Raw genomic sequence first — 20,343 nt, 5'->3', positions numbered from 1 at the left:
CTGCAAGAGATGTTCAAAGCTAGAACCAGGAAGAAACTGACACATCAAGTCTTTTGGCGTCTCAGAAGAAAGCTTTATATTTCTGATAGGGAGTCTCTTTTTGATGGACACTCATGAGTGTATGGGAGCAAAAAATACCTCTGATCCATGGCAGGATGAGATTTGAGTGTAACCCCATCAACTCACCTCTATACTTCCATGAGAGGGGAACTCTAGAATGCAAGACTGAAGAGAGCTGCTGTGCCCTCTGATGCTGTGACCTTGTGAAAACCAGGCCTCCAATGTGAATGAGCTGCAGAATAATGTGCTTCAGCTGTGCAGTCTAGATGTAGCGTTGGGAACCAAGAGTCTTTGCCGAAAAAAGGTGCTTGGAAAGGCACATTAGTCCAATTAATACCACATGGTGACCTTATGAGGACTAGAATCCTTGGGGTCCCTTTCAGAATTAGACCCGGACCACATCTAGCAGCTGGATTTTGTTTATGCGAGAGGGTTGCTGTGGTTTAGTTAGCTATACTATTGCTTGTCTGTATTGAATAGGAAAAGACCAGGCCTGGAATTCTCAATATCTTGATTTTATTATACTCAAAAGACACATTCTGATAATTTTTTTGGGGATTCCTGGCAGGAGCAATATGAAACTTAATCCTTACCTCAAGCTCTCGCTGTACTGGGTTAGCGCATGTGTTGTTGCGGTTAGGGCTGGAGAAGACATAGGGCAATGTTATCTCAAGTCTATGGGTCAATGGTATATCAAGCAAGGAGCAAAGGACTTCTGTTTATCATGTGTGTTACCTGGTTGCTCCAAAGCCTGCCATTGAGCTCTCTCATTTCCTGTATTTTCAGCATTACAGGGACAACCCCCCCCCCCCAAAAAAAAAAAACAACAAAAAACCCAAAATAAACAAACAAACAAACAAAAACACCAAAAAAAAAATACCCCAATGGCTAACAGTGTAGAATTTGAATGTAACCAGTAATGGTTATTCTACCTGTTGAAATAATGGAGGAAATGATTGTTATAATGAGCATGCATCTTATACACCGTGTTGATTGCAGAATAGAACAATTTTCTCTATTATATGAGTGTGTGAGACAGTGACTTCTTAGAAAACATAAGAAATGACTTACTTTGGAAGTATTGTCAACATATGTGAAATTGTTTTCCCATACAGGATCACAGGATTTTAGGGCTTGGAAGTGACCTCTGAAGGTATTTGAGGCCACCCCTCTGCCAGAGCAGGACCATATAATCTAGCATAGGTCGCACAGGAATGCATCCCTTTGGGTCTTGAAAGTCTCCAGAGGAGACTCCACAATCTCTCTGGGGAGCCTCTTCCAGTGCTCTGTGACCCTTACAGTAAAGAAGTTTTTCCTCATGTTGAGACAGAACTCCCTGTGCTGTAGTTTACATCCATTGCCCCTTGTCCTACCACAGGGTGCAAGTGAGAAGAGGCTATCCCTTCCTTCTTGACACCCAGACCTCATATATTTATATACATTTATTAGGTCCCCTCTCAGTCTTCTCTCCAGACTAAAAAGTCCCAGGTCTCTCAGCCTTTCTTCATAAGGCAGTGCTCCAGTCCCTTATTCATCCATTGGACTCTGTCAAGTAGATCTCTGTCCCTCTTGAACTGGGGAGGCCGGAACTGGATGCAATATTCCAGGTGGGGCCTCACTAGGACAGAGTAGAGGGAGGGAGAACCTCCTTCACTCTGCTGGACACACTCTTCTTATTGCACCCTAGGATACCGTTGGCCCTCTTGGCCATACCGTTTGGTCTTCTTCACCATATGCTACACAGTTTTATGCTTCTCTTAGGCAGTCAGCACTGATATGTTCCCTGTCCTCCAGGTCTCTTGTTTCAAGCTAGTTTATTTGCTGTAAATATGAATGGAATATATCAGCCTTTATAAACGTCATATGCACTCTATTCCTCCCAAATGTAGCTATTAGTGTTTGTTCATTACAAAGTAACTTCCACTGGTGTTCAGAAGCATGGAAGTAATTTGGGGAGAAATATACATTGTTCTTTTGTACTTGAATAATATGACTGGCTTCCTTAAGCATAAGCTTAAGTCAACAATAACTATGGAATCATGAGCAATAGTCACATAGTATACTTTTAAAATGAGCAGAAAAGGCAAACCAAGTAGGCTTTTGACAGATTTTTAGTACTTGAATGCAGTTATTAACATTTTAAGTATTACATTTATTAGGTTTTTACATAGTGTTTCCTACTTTTAAAAATACATCAGTTGTTAATCAAAGCATTGATTTCTATTGTTAAAACAAATGGTTTTTTTGTAATGAATAATATCATAGTAGCCTGTACATATGTTTATCTTTTTGGAATAATTAAGGCAGACGTGGATAAACTTTCTTAGCACTTGATACTGAACTTAAGTTTTTATTTTGTTTAATCTTCAATTCCAGAAAGGATAACATTGCATTGTCTCTTTCAGCATCTTTTGGACAAGCTTTCCTGTGATTCTGTTGTTGAGAGGAATACTGTTCTTGCCAGCTAACATGGTTCTCATATGCTTTAAAAGAGTTTCTGGAATACTGCAAATCTTTGTCATACTTTGAGGGTGTGAATTTATTTTTTGGTCTTGGATAATGCACTCAGTAACATAGCTATCTGCAGAATTTTACACAGAGTTTTCCCTTTTACACAACAGAGGGAAAAAAATCCTACACCACCTTTTATATCTAGCCTTCAATTTGGTTAGTTCTGGCTTCTTTAGGCGCTGAGGTGCTACCACCTGTAGAGAATCCCTGCTCACTGCAGAAATTAGCAGCTGCCATTTCATTTCTCATATCAATCACACTTACTTTTATTAGCATTCCTCCTTCTAGTGGCAGCTCATCTTAAAATGAGCATCTTACCAAAAATATTATTTGTATGAGTCACAAGGCCACCCGAATAGCAGTTTAAGAGAGCATTTTCCATAGCAACTACTTCTCAGGCTCTTTCCATCACAATTCTTTCCAGATGTGCTATAGATTCAGGTAACGTTCAAAATCCTGCTTAGAAGCATCATGTTTGGTTGGTTGGTTTGGTTTTTGTTTGGTTGGTTTTGTTTTGGATTCTACAGCCTATCCAAGATTACAGTGTACAGTTTTATCTAGACTTCAAAAAATAATAAATCAAGGGTCTGTTATTTGATTGTAAGCTTTGAATTGGCTTGTTACTATTTTTCAAAAGCACTATTTTATTTTTTTTGTTACACATACAGTCTGTGTCTTAGGTTTTGAAAGTAATTTGTAGGATTTTTACTCTACCAGAGCCACTGTAGAAAATTAGCAGTCTTTCTTAATGTAATTGTTCCTGCAAATATGCCTCCTGCTGGACTATCCCTGGGCAAAAGTGATTGTATGAATTTACTATCTGAACTGAGTGTTTTCCAGTTTTCAGCACTGAAGCAGCATTGCATTTTTTAACTCAAGTATAAATTTGATGTGATAAAGTTTGTCGCCACTGTTGAATGTTGTTTGAAAAAGGAAATTCAAAGTTTAAATAGCGTTCTGCATGATGCTTCTATACTGTCCTCTTATTTTTCCACTCCAATGTTCTTTTAAACTATGAAATTTTTGCCTGTGTTAAAATTCAAGTGTACAATAATATCTTCACATTCTCTTTGCCAGAAAGTGTCATGCATCCTGATCTAAGCATGAGGGTTTCAAAAAATAATCCCTTTTTATTTTGATTCTTTCAGTCCTTTCTGATTATGTTTCTATAATTGAGTATATATCCTTTGCTTTTATACTGCTTTTGTAATGTCCAGTCCGGTTTTAAGTAGCTTGGTTGTCAAATACTAAGCCTTCTGTAGTTTTTGTTGGCTTCTTAAAGAGATCTTAGTTTTTAATAGGACCATAGACATCCATTTATCCAGAGTTGTTGTTTTTTTTTTCAAACAGAGCTGTATATTTTTCTAAGATACAGCCATCAAAAGTTTGCAAAATGGTATCTAGATAGTGTTTTGAAATTGCATTTTTAAAAGTATGTTGATTTTATTATTATTCCTCTCTGTGTGTTTTAAAGCTGTACCTTAAAAGCAGACTCTGCACATGCTACTCAAGATATTTTGTTTCTGTCAGAAAAGTAATTTGTATCCTCCCAATAATGAAATGCTTTACAAAATCTGCAGAACAATGAGGTGGGAGGGACATATTGCTAATTCTAGTAGTTTTTCTATAAGGTAAAAGCGAAAAGAGTGAGGAGAAAAATGTTTCATTCTTCATCAGGAGGAAAAGATTTGAAAATATATACAATAGAGACACAGTCCCCTTACTCTGCTGTCACTTTGGAGATTACAGCAGTGTATTCATTGCCAACGTGTGTGTCTAACTGATCAGTAAACTCAGCTGTGTGCCATCTGGATGTATCTCAGATCCTATGGTTGATGTAGTCATGACTAAATGACTACATGCATAAGTGTCTGAAAGTGTAATGTCACATGACAGGGCCATGGCTTGGTTATAGTTTTGACATGGATCTTCCCCCACCCCCTCTAAGAATTCCTCGAAGATGAGCAAAAGGCAAGGAATAGTTTATCAGAATTTAAAAGACCTATATCACACATCCCCTCCCCAGGCAAAGATGCCCCTTTTCCACCTAATGCAGTGAATTTTCAATGGCAGCAAACTATCCAGTTCGCACTAGTTACTCAGAGGTGCTGTCTGTCCTTGCCACCCCTGTTTGTAATTTCAGTGTCTGTACAAACTGCTGGCTCCCTACTGTAACATGTTTCTGTGTCCCATCTTGCAGCCTTGGTGTCCTCATCAGAAGAGGTTTTAATAACCCCTTTCCCTGAGAAGTCTCACTTCAGTCAGTTATTTTTAACATGTAATTTGAGAATACTAAACTAGAACAGATGCCTTCTGATGTACACCTTGCTAATATCTACAGAAGGAAGTGATCCAGTTTAACTTTAGACTGCCCTGTGTGGAGTCAGGAGTTGGATGATGATCCTCATGGGGCTAAATAATTTTATTATCTATTTTTGTAGTAAAATTTGAGCTAATTCAATCTTAGCCCAAAAGCAGACTTTCTTTGCCCTCAGGAAAAGTCCTTCAGCTTTAAACATTTCCTAAGAACTGTCAGAAATATTCAAATCATTCATGTCTTAGTCCTGCTAATCTAGTGTGATATGCAAGAAGTTTGTTTTTCAAGACTCAACAATGAATCATGGAATACCAGGTTGGAAGGGATCTCAAGGTTCTAGTCCAACCTTTTGTGGGGAATGATGCTCTGGACGAGGTGGCCCAGCACCCTGTCCAGTTGAATCTTAGAAGTGTCCAATGCTGGGGACTTCACCCCTTCCCTGGGGAGATTGTCCTGATTGTCCCTGTGAAAAGTTTTCGTCTTGTGTCTAACTGAAATCTCTACAAGAGTAGCCTCTTTTGTCTGCTTTGAGAAAGTTAGCCCTGTCTTCACTGTGAGCCAGTGTCTATTATCTTAAAGCTCTCTGTCTGTACATATGCCTTTTCTTAAAAAATGCTTCTTAGTCTGACAATAATTTTGAAGCAGTTAACCCACCAAAGAAGATCAATGAGCAAACGTTTTTTATACAAAGTTGAATCATATGATTGTTTTCATGCTGCTGACAGTGCTTGTGAATAGTTCCATTAGCAGGGAGATCATATAATTGAATAACATCATGTGGTAAGCAATCTCTTTTATTTCCAATCTTTTAAGATACTAATTAGAGAAATAGTTGTGTGCTGTTGTCTAATTCCTTCTCCTCTTCCTTATAAAAGATCTCGTGCCTGCTGTAGGTTTTCATTGTCTTACTGACATTGTTCTGTTTTATAGTTATTATTTTCATATGCAGCATTTTATTAAAAACAAAGGTGTTCTTTTCACTGAGGTAAAATGATGGAGACAAGATGTGAAGAAATGTTCTCTGACAAAAGTCCTTTACACGGTCTTTAGCCATCCCACACCTAACAGAATGGTTTGTTAATTTAAGGATCTGAATTGCTTTTATTCAGATGCTTAACTATTTTTTTTTTCTTACTTTAACAATTGATTAATAATTGGTTTTGTGCAGCTTGTTCATAAATACATATCCAATGGTTCCCAATATAATGAAATCCTCAGGGGCAGTGTTTCTAGAACAGTGTATTTATGTTTATTCTGTAGCTAGCAATACCTCATCAACTAGGTAAATTTAACAGAAACGTTGTTGTTTCAAAAAATATTTTAAAATGCTGAGTTGTAATAATTTGTAGACTTCTCTGTCTCTATCAAATTAAGCTATGTAACAGCTTTGACACATATGCATATCCTAGCAGTAAGTAATGAATGTTGTCATGTTAATAATGGTAATGATGATTTTTGATTTCACAGGTCTAAATTTTAAAATTTAAAATATTAATACTGGCATCCTTTTGCTGGGGTTTAAGGCTAATACACAGAATTTACTCTGACTTATATCTGTGGCTAGTGGAAATTATATGACACTGGTTTACATAATCTCTGTCTGACACCCTATTTAGTAAGTGAGCATTTAAACTGTGCCCTCGGATCAGTTATCAAATATGAATTATGCACTGTCAAGAGATTGCATTTTGGTAATCCTATGTGTTCAGGCAATTTTCTTTCTTGAAATTGCCTTCTGAAACACTGTAATGCTCAAGGCATAGATCCTAATGCATATTTATATTGATTTCCAAATGTTTCAAAATGGAGATAATTATTCCCTCTGTGTTATACTTTAAAGTACAGTGTGATTGACATTGAATCTTAATGATGTTTTAAAAAATATGTTATGCTAATGGCAGCTGCTTGTAATTTTATGGGAATTAGAGGAGGACCTTAAGTTAGTTCTTTCAAAACCAGACCAATCTTTTTCCTAAACTTCCAAAGGAAAGAGATTTTAATATCATTTTGTGTTATCTCTTTGCTCAAAATTTGATCAGTTTTGTTGATCAGCATTTGTTAAGAGTGGAAAGAAAACCCTGCTCATCCATTAACATAACCATCTAGTTTGTAAGAAGTGGCCATTAGGAATGTTGTCAGTTCAAAATTAAGACCAGAATACAACTAACAAAAGGTTTCCTTTTTACTATTCTGTCTCTGCATCTCAGTTTTATGTCATAGAAGGTTACAATAGCAACTTCTAGCAGTAACACTCTTCCAAGCTTAAGCTGGCATTTGGCATTTCAGAAGCATCGCCAAGAACTATATTCAAGAGATCAAACTATTCATCCTGCAAAGTACTTTTATCTTTGTCTTCTATAAACAGAAAAAACAGTGTTGAAGGACAAGGAGGCTGACAATGACAGATCACCTGTAGTTTTGTTTTCCTGTTTAACTTAAGTGGACCCTGTGCAGCGCCACGTTCTGCTGTAACACAATCCCATGCGTTCCAAAGTCATTGTTCTTGTTCTGTGTGTTCCCCATTTCTGCATGAAAGAGAGGTATTTTAGCCAAGTGTTGGTTGCATTCCTATGAAGAATCATACAAAGTCAAATGAACAATAGGAATTAATGCTAGTAAAAAGCTGCAAACCCCAGAAATAATTATAATCTTCTAACTTCTTCAGCTGTGTTTTGCAGCACTATGAATGGTTATTTTTCCTGGCATTTCTCACAAAGTCTAAAATTTGTTGTATTTTTCTCCTGTGAGCAATGCTGCCCATTTTAAATGAAACGATAATGCAGTGGTTAAGTGTGATCTATGAAACTGTGATGTAACTGCTTTCATAGATGAATATGTCTTTTCTAAGGGGGTCTGCTTTACTTACCTTTCATTTCTAAAACATAAATCATTGAGACATCAGAAGTGAAATGTTAGAGGGCTTGAAAAAGTTCAGAGATTTCAAGGGGCAGTTGAGTACCTACTTCTTACTTGAAAATTAGCCCCAAAAGATGGGCATTGAAGTCCCTTCTTTGCCTTTTATATTTCTCTCTGAACTTGTACCTTTATTCTGGACGGGGTTTACTGTTTGTTTAACAACAACTATATGCAATTCCAAACTGCTGTTCAGAAGGTAAAAGAGGAATACGGCAATATATTCACTGTTGCTGAGGAATGTGAGGAGTTGTGTGAGTATGGGAATAATGAAACATAGGGAAGAAGCACCAAACTGTGGTTCTGGGGAGGTAAACTGGAGGAAGAGGGCAAATGGGTATGAAAGCTGCTTTTTCAAAAAACTCCTCTAATTATTCAAAATCAGGTTGTCTTTTTTTTCTTCTTTCCATTTACTCTGAAATGTCACATTAAGGAAGTTTCTTCCTGTTTCTCCTTGATTCTAGCCTAATGAAAATATGCATCTAATACAGGTGTAACAGAGAGATTATTTCTTGACTCTCTTACACAGTGTAAGCTTCGATATTTCCTCCTTGCACCTGCTTCCAGCAGATCTATTGATCAAATGGTAAATTAAGGTTTGATATTCAGATAATATGAGGGAAAGTGCTTGGTGGGGTGGACTGAGGTGGGTGAGTGGAGAACCCTCTACCTTCTTGCCCCATAGTTAAGGGAGCAGAGCTGTATGCTTCTGGGTGTGTTTAGGCAGAGAAGCATCAGTAGTTCTGTGCTTGCTGTAAGGGCACCACGCCAGTCTGAAGTGCTATTTCATACTAGGTTTTCTTCTGAAAGTATTGTAAAAGGAATCTTTCTTTGGAAATGGTGCAAACTTGTTTATTTAGAAGTATGTTTTGTAAAGCATATTTAGTCATGTAATTGGAGAGACAAATTTTCTGTCAACCTCAGGCATAGAAATTTAGGATAATAGTCTAAAGTAAGTGATGACTGAATTTACATGTCTGTGTCACATAACTAGCTTAGGCATACAAATCTGTTGTTAAATTTAGATTTTAAATTTCATACTTGTGATCAGTATGTCTTGGTTTTAAAGGAAAAGCTTTAAAATACCAATAATATTCTGAAGTTTATTTTCTGAGATGCATGCACATCCATAATGGATTAACGGCATGTTTTAACAAACCATTTATTTGCTTTAGGAGTGACAGAGAGAAGCTGTTTCAAACAGAATCTCTCAACACTGTCTATCTCTAGTCACCTCCTACTGAACTTAAGGTTGAATACTGGGGGTCATGAGGGAAAGAAAACAGTGATTAAAGGGAAAAAGTTGATTGAGCTGTTTTTTGGGGGGTTTTGTTGTGTTGAGGGTTTTCTGGTTTGTTTTTGGTGGTGGTTTTTTTTTACTGCTCAATACAATTAGTATGTAAGATGCTGGCTGAGTGCTGTATCTCATTAGTTCAAACATTTCTGATTTGATTTAAACTTCAACTCTAAGTTTTTAAGTTGCATTTCTGTATTTTGTGGAAAAAGGCTTAAGTAGTAAAGGCAGTAAGAGTTTTGCTAGGAGATCTTGTTTCCATCACTCTTAATCTTGGAAATCTGTTAGATTACAGTTGGACCATTTCTAAGGACTCACCTCACCTCCCAAAAAGTTGTCACGAGTTCTTCTATTAAAGCTTAGAGTATTATTCTTAGACTAACAGAGGTGGGGAGTAAAGCAGGAGTGTTTACAGAGTTCACTTCTAAATTGACTGTGATAAGTGGCAATGCAATGTATTATGATTAGAGGTTTCTGGGAGACACTTTAAGAAGGTTAACTGCAAGGCAGCTCTCAAAAGAAAGCATTTATCTTAGTGGTCATCCTTCAGTGTTTTATACTACTGAGATTTTTTTTGTGGGTGGCTGGAACCATTTTTTGTGTTTTATTAGCTGTATCTTGAATACCTCCTACAAGCTGAATGACAGTTTAGGGTTATTAAATCTGTTCTTAGTACATTTTTTTATCCATAGTTAATCTTGACTAAATATATGCTAGTGGACAACCCTTTTTTTCTCAGTTGTTGCCCATATTTGTTAAAGAAATTATTCCATTTGACATTTGTTTAGGCTGCAGTTTGATAAAATACTGTATACAATATACTTTTTCAGTTTGGCATTCAACAGAGTCTTTCATGAATTTATTTCTTCTTGCATTATCTTATCTTCCCTTCCAGTGTGCTAAGGCTTCCTTTTCATATTAAGTAATTTTTTTCACTCCAAGACAGATGCTTTCAGAAATACATACTCTGTCTGTGTTGCTAGAGATCTGTAAGATTGCATTTTTCAGATGTTAGGTTACATATATAATGGAGTTGCTTTGGTATCACCTGCTTTCTCTAATCCTAGCTATGGTATTTTTCTTTAATTCAAATAATTCATTCACACTACTTCCATGAAAGTATTTAAATATTTAAATGATTTTGTACTTTTTATTTGTCTAAAAGCCATATCTGTTATCAGATTAACAGTTGTTACAGCCTCCAAGGAAAGGCATTTCCTTATTTCGGTGTCACTGAAGAATGCTCTATACAGTATAAAGTTGTTCTTATCTGTAATTACTGTCATGGAAATTTTCACATAACATTGTGCCAGCCTTTCTTACTATAGATGTAGAAACTTAAATGTAAAAGGTCTTGTCTTGCAGTGATAGGAAGGCTAGCAACATGTGATGGAAGCAGATAAAACATGACATTAACTCCAAAGACTGCTGTCGCAAATGAGACACAGAGTAAATCGGCTTTAAAACGTAGAATCATTGAATAATTGAGTTGCTGATAAGGTCATGTCTTGGGGCAAGATCAACTATATCCAGATAATTTTTAACAGACTTATGCCTCAATTGTTCAAAAAGATGTCTGCTGGCAGTGATGGTCTTTCCCCAGCAATTTTTTTCCAGTACTCAAATGCTATTCATTCTTACCTTCCATTCTCATCAGACTTGGGCTGAGGAGGGAGGAAAAAACCGCAAGTTTTTCTCCCACAATTTATGCACGTTGCCTGTTGTTCTGTGTGTTATGGACATGGAAAAAATGTTCTATTTCACTTTGACATAGTATTTTATATTCTTATCACATTGCCACTCATAGACTATTTATTCTATTTTTGGTCCTTTTTTTTGTTTGTTTGGGGGTTTTTTGTCTCCACATTTTTCATGAGGAGCCATTTCCAAGCTGGGTTCAGTATTTCAACTAATATCTTCCTGAGGTCACATGGATCAAAAGAGCAACTTCTGCCTTAAAATCTACTTCACAGTATAATATTTGCTGTATTCGCAAGGGATCATTAATAATGTGTTCCTCCATAGTTTTCTAGACAACAGTTTTGGTTTGGCAAGACATTTTTATTCCTTTCTTCATGCCACTTGAAGATCCTTCCAGTCTCAAGTCCCATTGGAATGTAAGAAGTAGGTTTTCTGGTCCGTCATCCCTGTAGTTAATGAAAGCATTAAACACATAAGAATACGGAGTAATTTTGGGTGGAATACCACTTGCCTAAATAAATGAATTCCTGGTTGTTAGGAAGGGACTGTTGCTGTTAGCTTTTGTTTTGTGCTTTTGCATGAAGTGGCATTAAGTATATTAACATATTTGTGCAAGTTTCTTGGTGCTTCTCATTGGAATCATTAGTACCTGAAGCCCTGATCTCACAGCTGCAAATGTGTTCATCAAGACTGTCATACTCACTGTATTTGTTCTACAGATATTATCTTGAGATAATATATTGCTGTGGATTGGAATGCAGTCAGGCTTTACTAGGAGAGGAGAACCTTAATTTAATGTGTTTTGTCTTTCCAGGGAAAAATTCTCCCTCTTGTATTGGGAAACTGCATTATAGTGGAGGATATATAGGCTGGGAATCCTAGGAATTACTTTCTGTATGTCAAAAATGTGCAGAGTATTTAGTAGCGTGGAGCAAATGCTGTTGGATTTACCATCTATTTTATTAATTCAGAGTTTACCTAATTTTACTGGGTACAGTCAGAGTGATTTTTCTTGGTGTTAAGAGTGCTGCTCTGTTATTTGTATAACGGATTAGTTTGCCAAAAAAGCAGAGGAAAAACTAGTAAGAGCAAAAAGGATTACTCTTTATAAATATTACTGTTAGAGAATGTAATTTAATTCAGTGTTTTAATAAATAACTTTAAAATGTATTTTATTACCATCATTTATTAAACAATAAGGAGACATTTTGGCTGCAAATAGTGATAACATCTCTATAGAACTGTATTTGGATAGTAATTTTTTTTTCCCTGACACAGTAGATAATTAGGAATTATAAATTATGCTTACACTCTTAAGCATGTTATCTAGAGAGTGTATCAGACTGTATGTTGTTCTTGGTGCCAATTCAGGTCTTAATTTTAAAAAATTCTTGCCCAGAAGTGCATGATGAGTTTCAGTTTCTATCAGCAAAACAGAAGTGTGTGGCTCACTTGAGAGATTTAGATGAAGAGCTTGCCACCTGTTTACATTTTTGAATGGTTTACTTCATGTTTGTGAGAAAGTAATTATTGTCCTCTGCTGGCATCTTAACCTTGTTCCTAGTGGTCAGCTAATCTCATTTCAAATGTTTCCTGCAAAAATGGTGATGAGCACCAGAACAAGAGGACACAGTCTCAAGCTGCACCAGGGGAGCTTTAGGCTGGGTGTTAGGAAGAATTTCTTCACAGAAAGAGTGATTTGCCATTGGAATGGGCTGCCCAGGGAGGTGGTGGAGTCACCATCACTGGAGGTGTTTAGAAAGAGACTGGATGGGGTGCTTGGTGCCATGGTTTAATTGATTAGATAGTGTTGGATGATAGGTTGGACTCAATGATCTTGAAGGTCTTTTCCAACATGGTCTGTCCTATCCTATCCTATCCTATCCTATCCTATCCTATCCTATCCTATCCTATCCTATCCTATCCTATCCTATCCTATCCTATCCTATCCTATCCTATCCTATCCTATCCTATCCTATCCTATCCTATCCTATCCTATCCTATTTTTTCTCAGCATCACTGGGTACCTAACATAAATAAATAACTTCTATTCATCAGATTTGCTTCTTCCTTAGGAAACTTCAAGTATGTTGAAAGAGTATCACAGGAACTTTCATAAATGTAGGTAGACCAGTGTGTGATATGTAAAAAATGAGATACAATGAAGTACAGGTGTGGATCTGTCCCCACAGGCTGCTTAAAATGACTCAGCAGGATGGGCAAGGTACTTTGTAAGCTCTGTCTCCCAGAGACTTAGTGGAGGAACTGTAAATCTGGTAGTGTGCTAGGCCATGCAGAAGTAAAGGAAGCCACTTTGGTTTCCTTATATGCCCTGTCACGCCCTGTATCTTTATTTTGTATTCTAAAATACTAATTAAAGTTGTTGGGTCTCTCTGTCTTTCCCCTGTATAGAAGCAGCTGATTGAAAGCAACCAACATGTATCATTTATAGAATATACAGTCCTGCTCTGCTGAACTTGTTAACCCTGATGTCTGGTTAAATGCCACTGAATTATGTATTTGAGGTTATTACTGTTCAGATTATGCATGATAATGGACAAAGATAATATGTCAGCATACTCCAGGAGTATGTCTGTGCAGACAGATGCAAGCTTGCTCTACCCACACTCTGAGTAGGCTGTATGCGAGCCAGTTCCAGTCTGGAAGCCATCAGTATGTTGTGTGGCACTGTGCCCAATCTAAACCAGTGTGTCTCTTAGATAAATGAGGCTTTACAGCTTCTGAATGAAGCTGACTCACACTCAAGCAGCTTCAAGAGTATTGGCAATGGGAGCTTGCATTCAGTTGGCCATCTGTGTAGTTAGTGTTCATGGCTCCACATTGCTGTGGAAGTATTCTAGTAGAAATCCCTATCCTTGTATTGTTGTGCAGTAGTGTCTCAATATTCATATGTGTAAGACCTCCCAACTCCATGTATGTAAAAATACGTTAAAAATAATTTTGGAGAGCTAGTTATAACTTTTGTGTATGCTATGGGTTTGATTGAAATCTTGAAGCATCTTGGGGGAGCTTTTATGGAGTCATATGACAGCAGCTATTTCACATATGAAACATTATTTCCTGAAAGTGTTTGGTATGAATTATTATTTCCTGGAATTAAGTGTTGGTTATGTATTTTCCCCAGACAGGAGAGGTGGTAATCTGAATGGAACTCTGTGATCCACAAGACAATAGAGAAAAAAGAGCTTGTTGGCTTTTCCATGCAAAACCACTCTCATAACTTCTGGTTGGCTTTCATAATCCTTCAACACCATCAAATGAGAAAAAACATGCCAAAGTCTGCAAAATCCAGAATGCAAATTAAAGATTGGAAAATGTTTCGTGATGCAAATGACAGGAACATTGTCAAAACTTCTGATCAGACTTCACAATTTTAACATAGTATATTATCACAGAGATGTAGAGGAACTAACCCAATCTTATTTAATTTTGTAGAAAAGTATTTTATGTAATAAAATAGGATTTTATGTAGCAATGCAGTATACTGTTTCTTTGGCTTTGAAGTCACAGAATACCTGTTGCTGTCACTTTGTGTCAGGAAGTTTATCACCCCCGAACAAAACCCCCATCTTCTAGGATTAGGACATATTTCTAAACCAGAAAAACACAGATTTGTACGAAAAAATGTACAGTGGAGAAAAATCTAAAATTTCATTATGTTTCTTTCTGTTTGAACCAGATGCTCGAAAGAGGCCATATTTAGATTTCATATGTTGCATAAAGTTTCTGCTTTCTGCAAGATGCAGAAGCAAATCAGCTTTCTCCTGTTACAATGCCTTAAATATTTAAGGTTTTAATGAAAATATTATTAAATTAGTATTGTATTTGAGCATAACATGAAAACATTGATGGTCCTTTACAAATTGCTACACAGCAAGCTTTATATATTCTTATGAGGTTTATAGAACACAATATAGCTATGCCTCATTTCAAGTTAGCATTATGAATATATATATCTATGGCTTTATTATTTAATACCTTTTATTTAGAATAATTAACAGCTTTCATTGAAATTAAGGCTATTCAAGCCTTATGGCGTCCACTTTTAAACATAATTTCATTGGGATTAGAATGAAGAGGACAGAATAATAAATGAGATTAAGTGTATGAATAAAATGCAACTGTTTATCTAAAATTGATCCATGTCTCATAACTTTGAGAGTAAAATAGATGGATTGTTTTTCTTTGACTCCATCAGAAATATTGTCCTATAAATATTTACATTAGTACATTATGAACTTTAAAATAAAAGTGAAATAGCTTTCTTGACATTTTTGCTGGCAAGCCAAGGACTATAAGAATTCCAAACTTCTAGCTCACCTTCACTGTATGAAGTTCATGAGCCATATTCTTACATTTATTAGCAGTTGGAGCCCAGTGTTAATTTATGATTCATTTATCCATGTTTATTTTTTAATGATTGATCTTATATAGTTCTGGAAAAAGGCATAGGCCATAACATATTTTGTCCTGAAAGCTATGAAATATTGTTTGCTGTTTCTTGGTTTATAAGTCATAATCTGTCATTGAATGTGTTGCAGAAGATGAATATATTTCTTGTATTTAGGAAAATAAGGGACATTTTATGGGTTTGCCAATGTGAGCATTTTGGAATGTTAGAAACATTAAAATACTGAAAAATCTTCCAAATTCCATGGTGTAAAAATTTCCTTTGTCATATATCCTCAGAAACTTTTTATGGTGTGTCCCTGCTAACTTCTATGTAATTCTGTATGTTTCTCTTAGCTGTTTCTGTTTGCATTCTGGAGATTGAAAGGTCAATATTAAAAAAGGAAAAGATTCCTCATGAACAATTAGATCAAGAAACTTCTTTTCCAGATGTTTGTTTGTTTGTTGTTTTTTTTAACTTCTAGAATCATAGTTTTGTGGTGACACAATAGATAACAAGAAATCCACAGGAATGTGAGGAAGATGTCCAAAGATTTCTGTCTCTAGGGCGCCATATTGACAGGACTATACAAAAATATGTTTTATCTGCATTTCTATGCTTTTTATTCAATGTATATGATTTGAGTATTTTACTACATCTTTATTTAAAATATTCAATATTCAGGAAAGTGAATTAAAAATAGTCAATACCAACAATTTTTTAAAAGCAAGGTATTTTATAGAACAATTGTTACATGTCATGTTGTGGTAAAATGTGATAAATGTTTCTTGAAGTAGTTAATGAGAAATCTATAAAAGGAACTTTTTTGGCTAATCAATTTATTTCTTGATTTGATTTGACTTGACAATGTTTGCTAGTTAAAGAATGTTCATAAGATAGTTCTAGTGATGAAAAGAAATATGTAGTATGGTACAGTAATAAATGTTTTAATGAGAACTTAACTTTATTTTCGTATTATTTTATCAGGCAGGAAGCTTTGCTTGCTGCAATTAGTGAAAAAGATGCAAACATTGCGTTGCTTGAACTGTCTGCTTCAAAGAAAAAGAAGACTCAAGAGGAAGTAATGGCACTTAAACGAGAGAAGGACAGATTAGTACATCAGCTAAAACAGCAGGTGAGGAGACATTCCTTTCCCTACTTTCATGGCAACAGAAAGTTGACATTCCTTTCATTTGTACTGCTGTGTTCTAATCTCGTATTGAAAGTCTTCAAGGCAGGTCTGACATGTGACAGCAGTTAAGAAATGTAGGAGGTGTTCAATGTAAGTGTTTATTGCTTCTCAATGGTTGTTAAGTATTTAGCTGCACATTTGCTTGGCTTATGTTATATGCAGCCAATACATAGAGCTTCCAACCTTCTTCCTCATGTGAGACAGAGGTCAGCAGATACTCTTCTGTTGACTTTTTCTAACCTTCTTCTGTTCTATTATTTGCTTATCTATTGTAAAATAATTGAGTTTTAAGAAGGTTTCTGGCTTTCTGAGAGGTTATCTGGAAACTGTGATTATCCTTAGAGTAATTGTTATTAATTTGAAAATTTATTATGTCTTCAACACTAAGTCATTTGGGGTTTAATAAAACTCCATACAATTACAAAGCCTAGAAATACAGTTTTACCACAAACAAATTTAATTTGTGTTCTGCTTTATTGAGGAAAATGATCATACTAGGCACAGTACACATGTACCAGACAGCATGTAAGTTTGGACAAGCTGGAGAAGTGGGCCCAGGTGCACCTCATGAGGTTCAACACGGCCAAGTACAAGGTCCTGCACTTGGGCTGGGACAATCCTCATTATCAATATAGGCTGGGGGAGGATGTGATAGAGAGCAGCCCTGTGGAAAAGGACCTGGGGCTACTGGTGGACAAAAACCTGGACATGAGTCAGCAATGTGCACTTGCAGCCCAAGATGCCCATCACTGGCATCCTGGGCTGCATGAAAAGAAGTGTGATCAACAGATCTAGAGGGGTGATTTTGCCGCTTTGCCCTGGTGAGACCTAACCTGGTATGTGAAGCTCTGGAGCCCTTAACACAAATAGGACATTGACCTGATGAAATGGGTTCAGAGGAGGACCAAAAAGTGATGGAAGGGCTGGAGCACCTTTCCTACAGACAGGCTGAGAGAGTTGCGATTATTCAGCATGGAGAAGAGAAGGCCTTATAAGTGTCCTTTCAGAAGGGGGCTATGAGAGAGCTGGAGAGGGACTGTTTACAAAGGCATGAAGCATTAGAACAAGGGGCAATGGTTTTATACTAGAGACGGGTAGATTTAGATTGGACACTAGGAAAAAACTCTTTGCTAGGGGAGTGCTGGAACATTGGAATAGGTTGCCCAGGGAGGTGGTGGAGGCCTCATCCCTGGACATATTCAAGGTCAGGCTTGATGGGGTTCTGAGCAACCTGATAGAGTTGTGGATGTCTCTTTTAACTGCAGGGGGCTTGGACTTGATGATCTCTAGAGGTCCCTTCCAACTCAGTGTATTTTATTATTTTATAATTCTCTGTGTAATCAAAATGTTTAAAACTTTGCATACTGTGCAGGGGATCCTCCCCCTGTTTTTTAAAAGGTGATAGTCATAGCTGGAAGAGGTACTGTAGGCAAGGATCTTTGATAACCAAGATACTAGATACCTGTGCTGTATGCCATGTATCTTGTTAAATCCCTTTCCTCTTTCAGAATAAGTGAAAAAGACTGGATATTTTCATGTTTAGAAGTATTGTATCCTTTGTGTGACTTTACTGAAGTCTGTCATTGTTGCTTGAGGAGGAGACTACCATTGGCAAAATGACTCTGGTCTCTTTGGGCTATAGCAGTTATCACTCTGCTATTGGACAACATGCTACTTCACAAATGATCACGCCATGCTGATAATGTTTAGGTCATACTGCATAGTCAATGTTATGATTCTTTATTCTGAGTCCTGCATTGCATACCGTAGAACTCCATGTACTCAGTAACAGAAATTCAATGAAAATTTTGCTGCTATGCTGAATTCCCCATAGCTCTGACCTCATGCATCCAGTCATTGTAGAGTTCCCCCACGGGTCTATAAAAATAGGAAACAGCCCCTGAGCATGAACCTGGCATCCACTTGTGATGCTGACTTTGCTACAGACATTACAGCCAAGTACCTGTGTTCCAGCCATGATGCATTCATATCTCATATCAGTCAGCTGGCCAGGAGACATTTCACTCAAATTTTACATGCTAAATAGGCAGATGGTTTTTCAGTCCTTCATCCCAGAGCGCTGCATTGGAGCAGGTGATGTTACTTCCCAAATTTTAGGGACTTTAAGATTTTTTGTTTTGGTTTGCTTTGGAAAGAGAAAGAATTATGTCCTTTTTCCACCGCCTTTATCTTTCATTATTGAAGAGTACATTAATCCATAGTTTTGCTGTGTTCCATGACACCTGTCACAGATACTTTTAAAATGTATACCAGAGACTTGGGCAAACTCAGTGGGCTTTTTGTTTGGTTTGTTGGTGGGTTGTTTTGGGGTTTGTTGTTGTTTCTGTTTGTTTGGTTGTTGTGTGGGTTTTTGTGGGTTTGATTGTTGCTGTTTGTTTGGTTGTTGTGTGGGTTTTTGTGGGTTTGGTTGTTGTGGGGGTTTTTGCTTTGTACTTTTTAAGTATTGCTGAAAAGTGTTCAAAACATTCATAACTGTCTTCAGACAGAGTGAAGGAATAGCAAGTGGGGATTGCTAGTGAGGCATTGTTCTGGATAACTTCAATTAGAATTGTAACCAAATACTTCAAATACCTCCATTATTTACAATGATAAAGATCTTCAGTAAAGCTATTTAACTAGATTAAATTGATGCCAAAATAATCTCCCTGTTATCTCAGACACCACAGAAAAAAGGAAGAAAAAAAAAAAGAAACAGACACCAGGAACAGGAATGTGGTTTAACTGGGTCACCACTTTATTACACTTAACAATCATCTGATAATAGAGGTTGTAGAGATCATTGATGCTTCTTTAATCCCATTGGGGAGAACCACTGTCAGCCCTCAAAGCTTTCATGTGTGCATCCAACACGAAGGCTTGTCAATGCTACTCTTCCTTGCTATGACTATGCTGGGCCAGGAGGAAGTGACAGGTTCCATGCTCTGTGATATATTCTTTGAGAGATGCCACCTCCTAATCTATTTCTGATTGACCTGGAACTTCAGAGAATGACCACTTACAGCATTAAATCTTTTCTTATGGCCTTATTTGTCCCATCACTGGTTTCCACAGCTATTACACTGCTGAAAGAAAATGTCATATTTCCCCAGCCCAATACAATCATGAAAGGGGATGTATAAATAAAATATTAAAAATATATAAATATTGGAAGATGATTCACAAGGTAATGCTAAACATTAGCTCCCCAGATCTGGTCCTGTGCTACACTATGGGAGGAGTTTTGCAAGGCAAAATAACAATGGATAGCAATGATAAAAATCTGTATTCTCTTCATGTATATTCACAATAGCAAATAGGTTTTTGATGCATCTACCTATCCCATCAAGTAGGAAGCCTTCTGTTCATGGCTACAGGAAAATGATGACTCATCAAGACAGCAGGGAAAAGGATGAAAAATGCAGACCTTAAAGAATCCCAGGAGTTTCTATTTATGTTTCTCCATTTCATGTTACTCATCACAAAAGTTCTCAGGTATTGGGAAACTTCAGCCCTCTGTGTTGCATCATGAATACCTGATAGTTTGAATTGATTTTTGCTTTTGTTTGCAGTTTAGGAAGTTTCTTTCTCTGAGAAAATCTCTGAGGCTCTGCTTCTTTGGCAGTCTTTTTCAGTGGCATCCTTCCTAGACTTTGTCATGTAGATGATAAACTGAAGTTCTGTATTTCTAGCAATTGCAAATCATTCTGTACTATGGATCATTGCAACGGATAATACCTAAAAAAGCACAGCATTGTACTCTAAGCCTAGGATGCTGGCTTGCAGATTTCTGACTGTATACACGGAATGTCCAGGCATATGCTCTCTGAGGCATAAGAAAGGTAATCACTGTCTTCCTCTGTAAAATCATGTTGATGAAAGTGAACTTCCCAGAGTCAGATTTTTTTCCTTCATACAACAAATGTGAATGCTCCTCCTTAATGTTT

General features: G+C 36.9%; 1 protein-coding gene across 16 annotated transcripts in view; it reads left to right on the top strand.

Annotated features, from left to right (window-relative positions):
- ERC2 (ELKS/RAB6-interacting/CAST family member 2) overlaps positions 1–20,343 on the top strand; it is a 461,566-nt gene that overhangs the window by 301,462 nt on the left and 139,761 nt on the right. For all 16 annotated transcript variants that reach the window (XR_010990493.1, XM_068163671.1, XM_068163678.1 and 13 more), the window contains one exon: positions 16,195–16,342. Coding sequence is in view for 15 of the 16 variants with exons in the window: in XM_068163671.1 (XP_068019772.1) it covers positions 16,195–16,342 (148 nt within the window). In the remaining variant the exon portion in view is untranslated. The remainder of the gene's footprint in view (positions 1–16,194; positions 16,343–20,343) is intronic.

The sequence above is a fragment of the Melanerpes formicivorus genome, unplaced genomic scaffold, assembly GCF_026170545.1.
Source record: "Melanerpes formicivorus ecotype bairdi unplaced genomic scaffold, bMelFor1.0.p_v2 SCAF_74, whole genome shotgun sequence".
Classification (NCBI taxonomy): Eukaryota; Metazoa; Chordata; class Aves; order Piciformes; family Picidae; genus Melanerpes; species Melanerpes formicivorus.
Note: the sequence above shows the minus strand (reverse complement) of the source record. Positions and strands in the feature narration are given on the sequence as shown.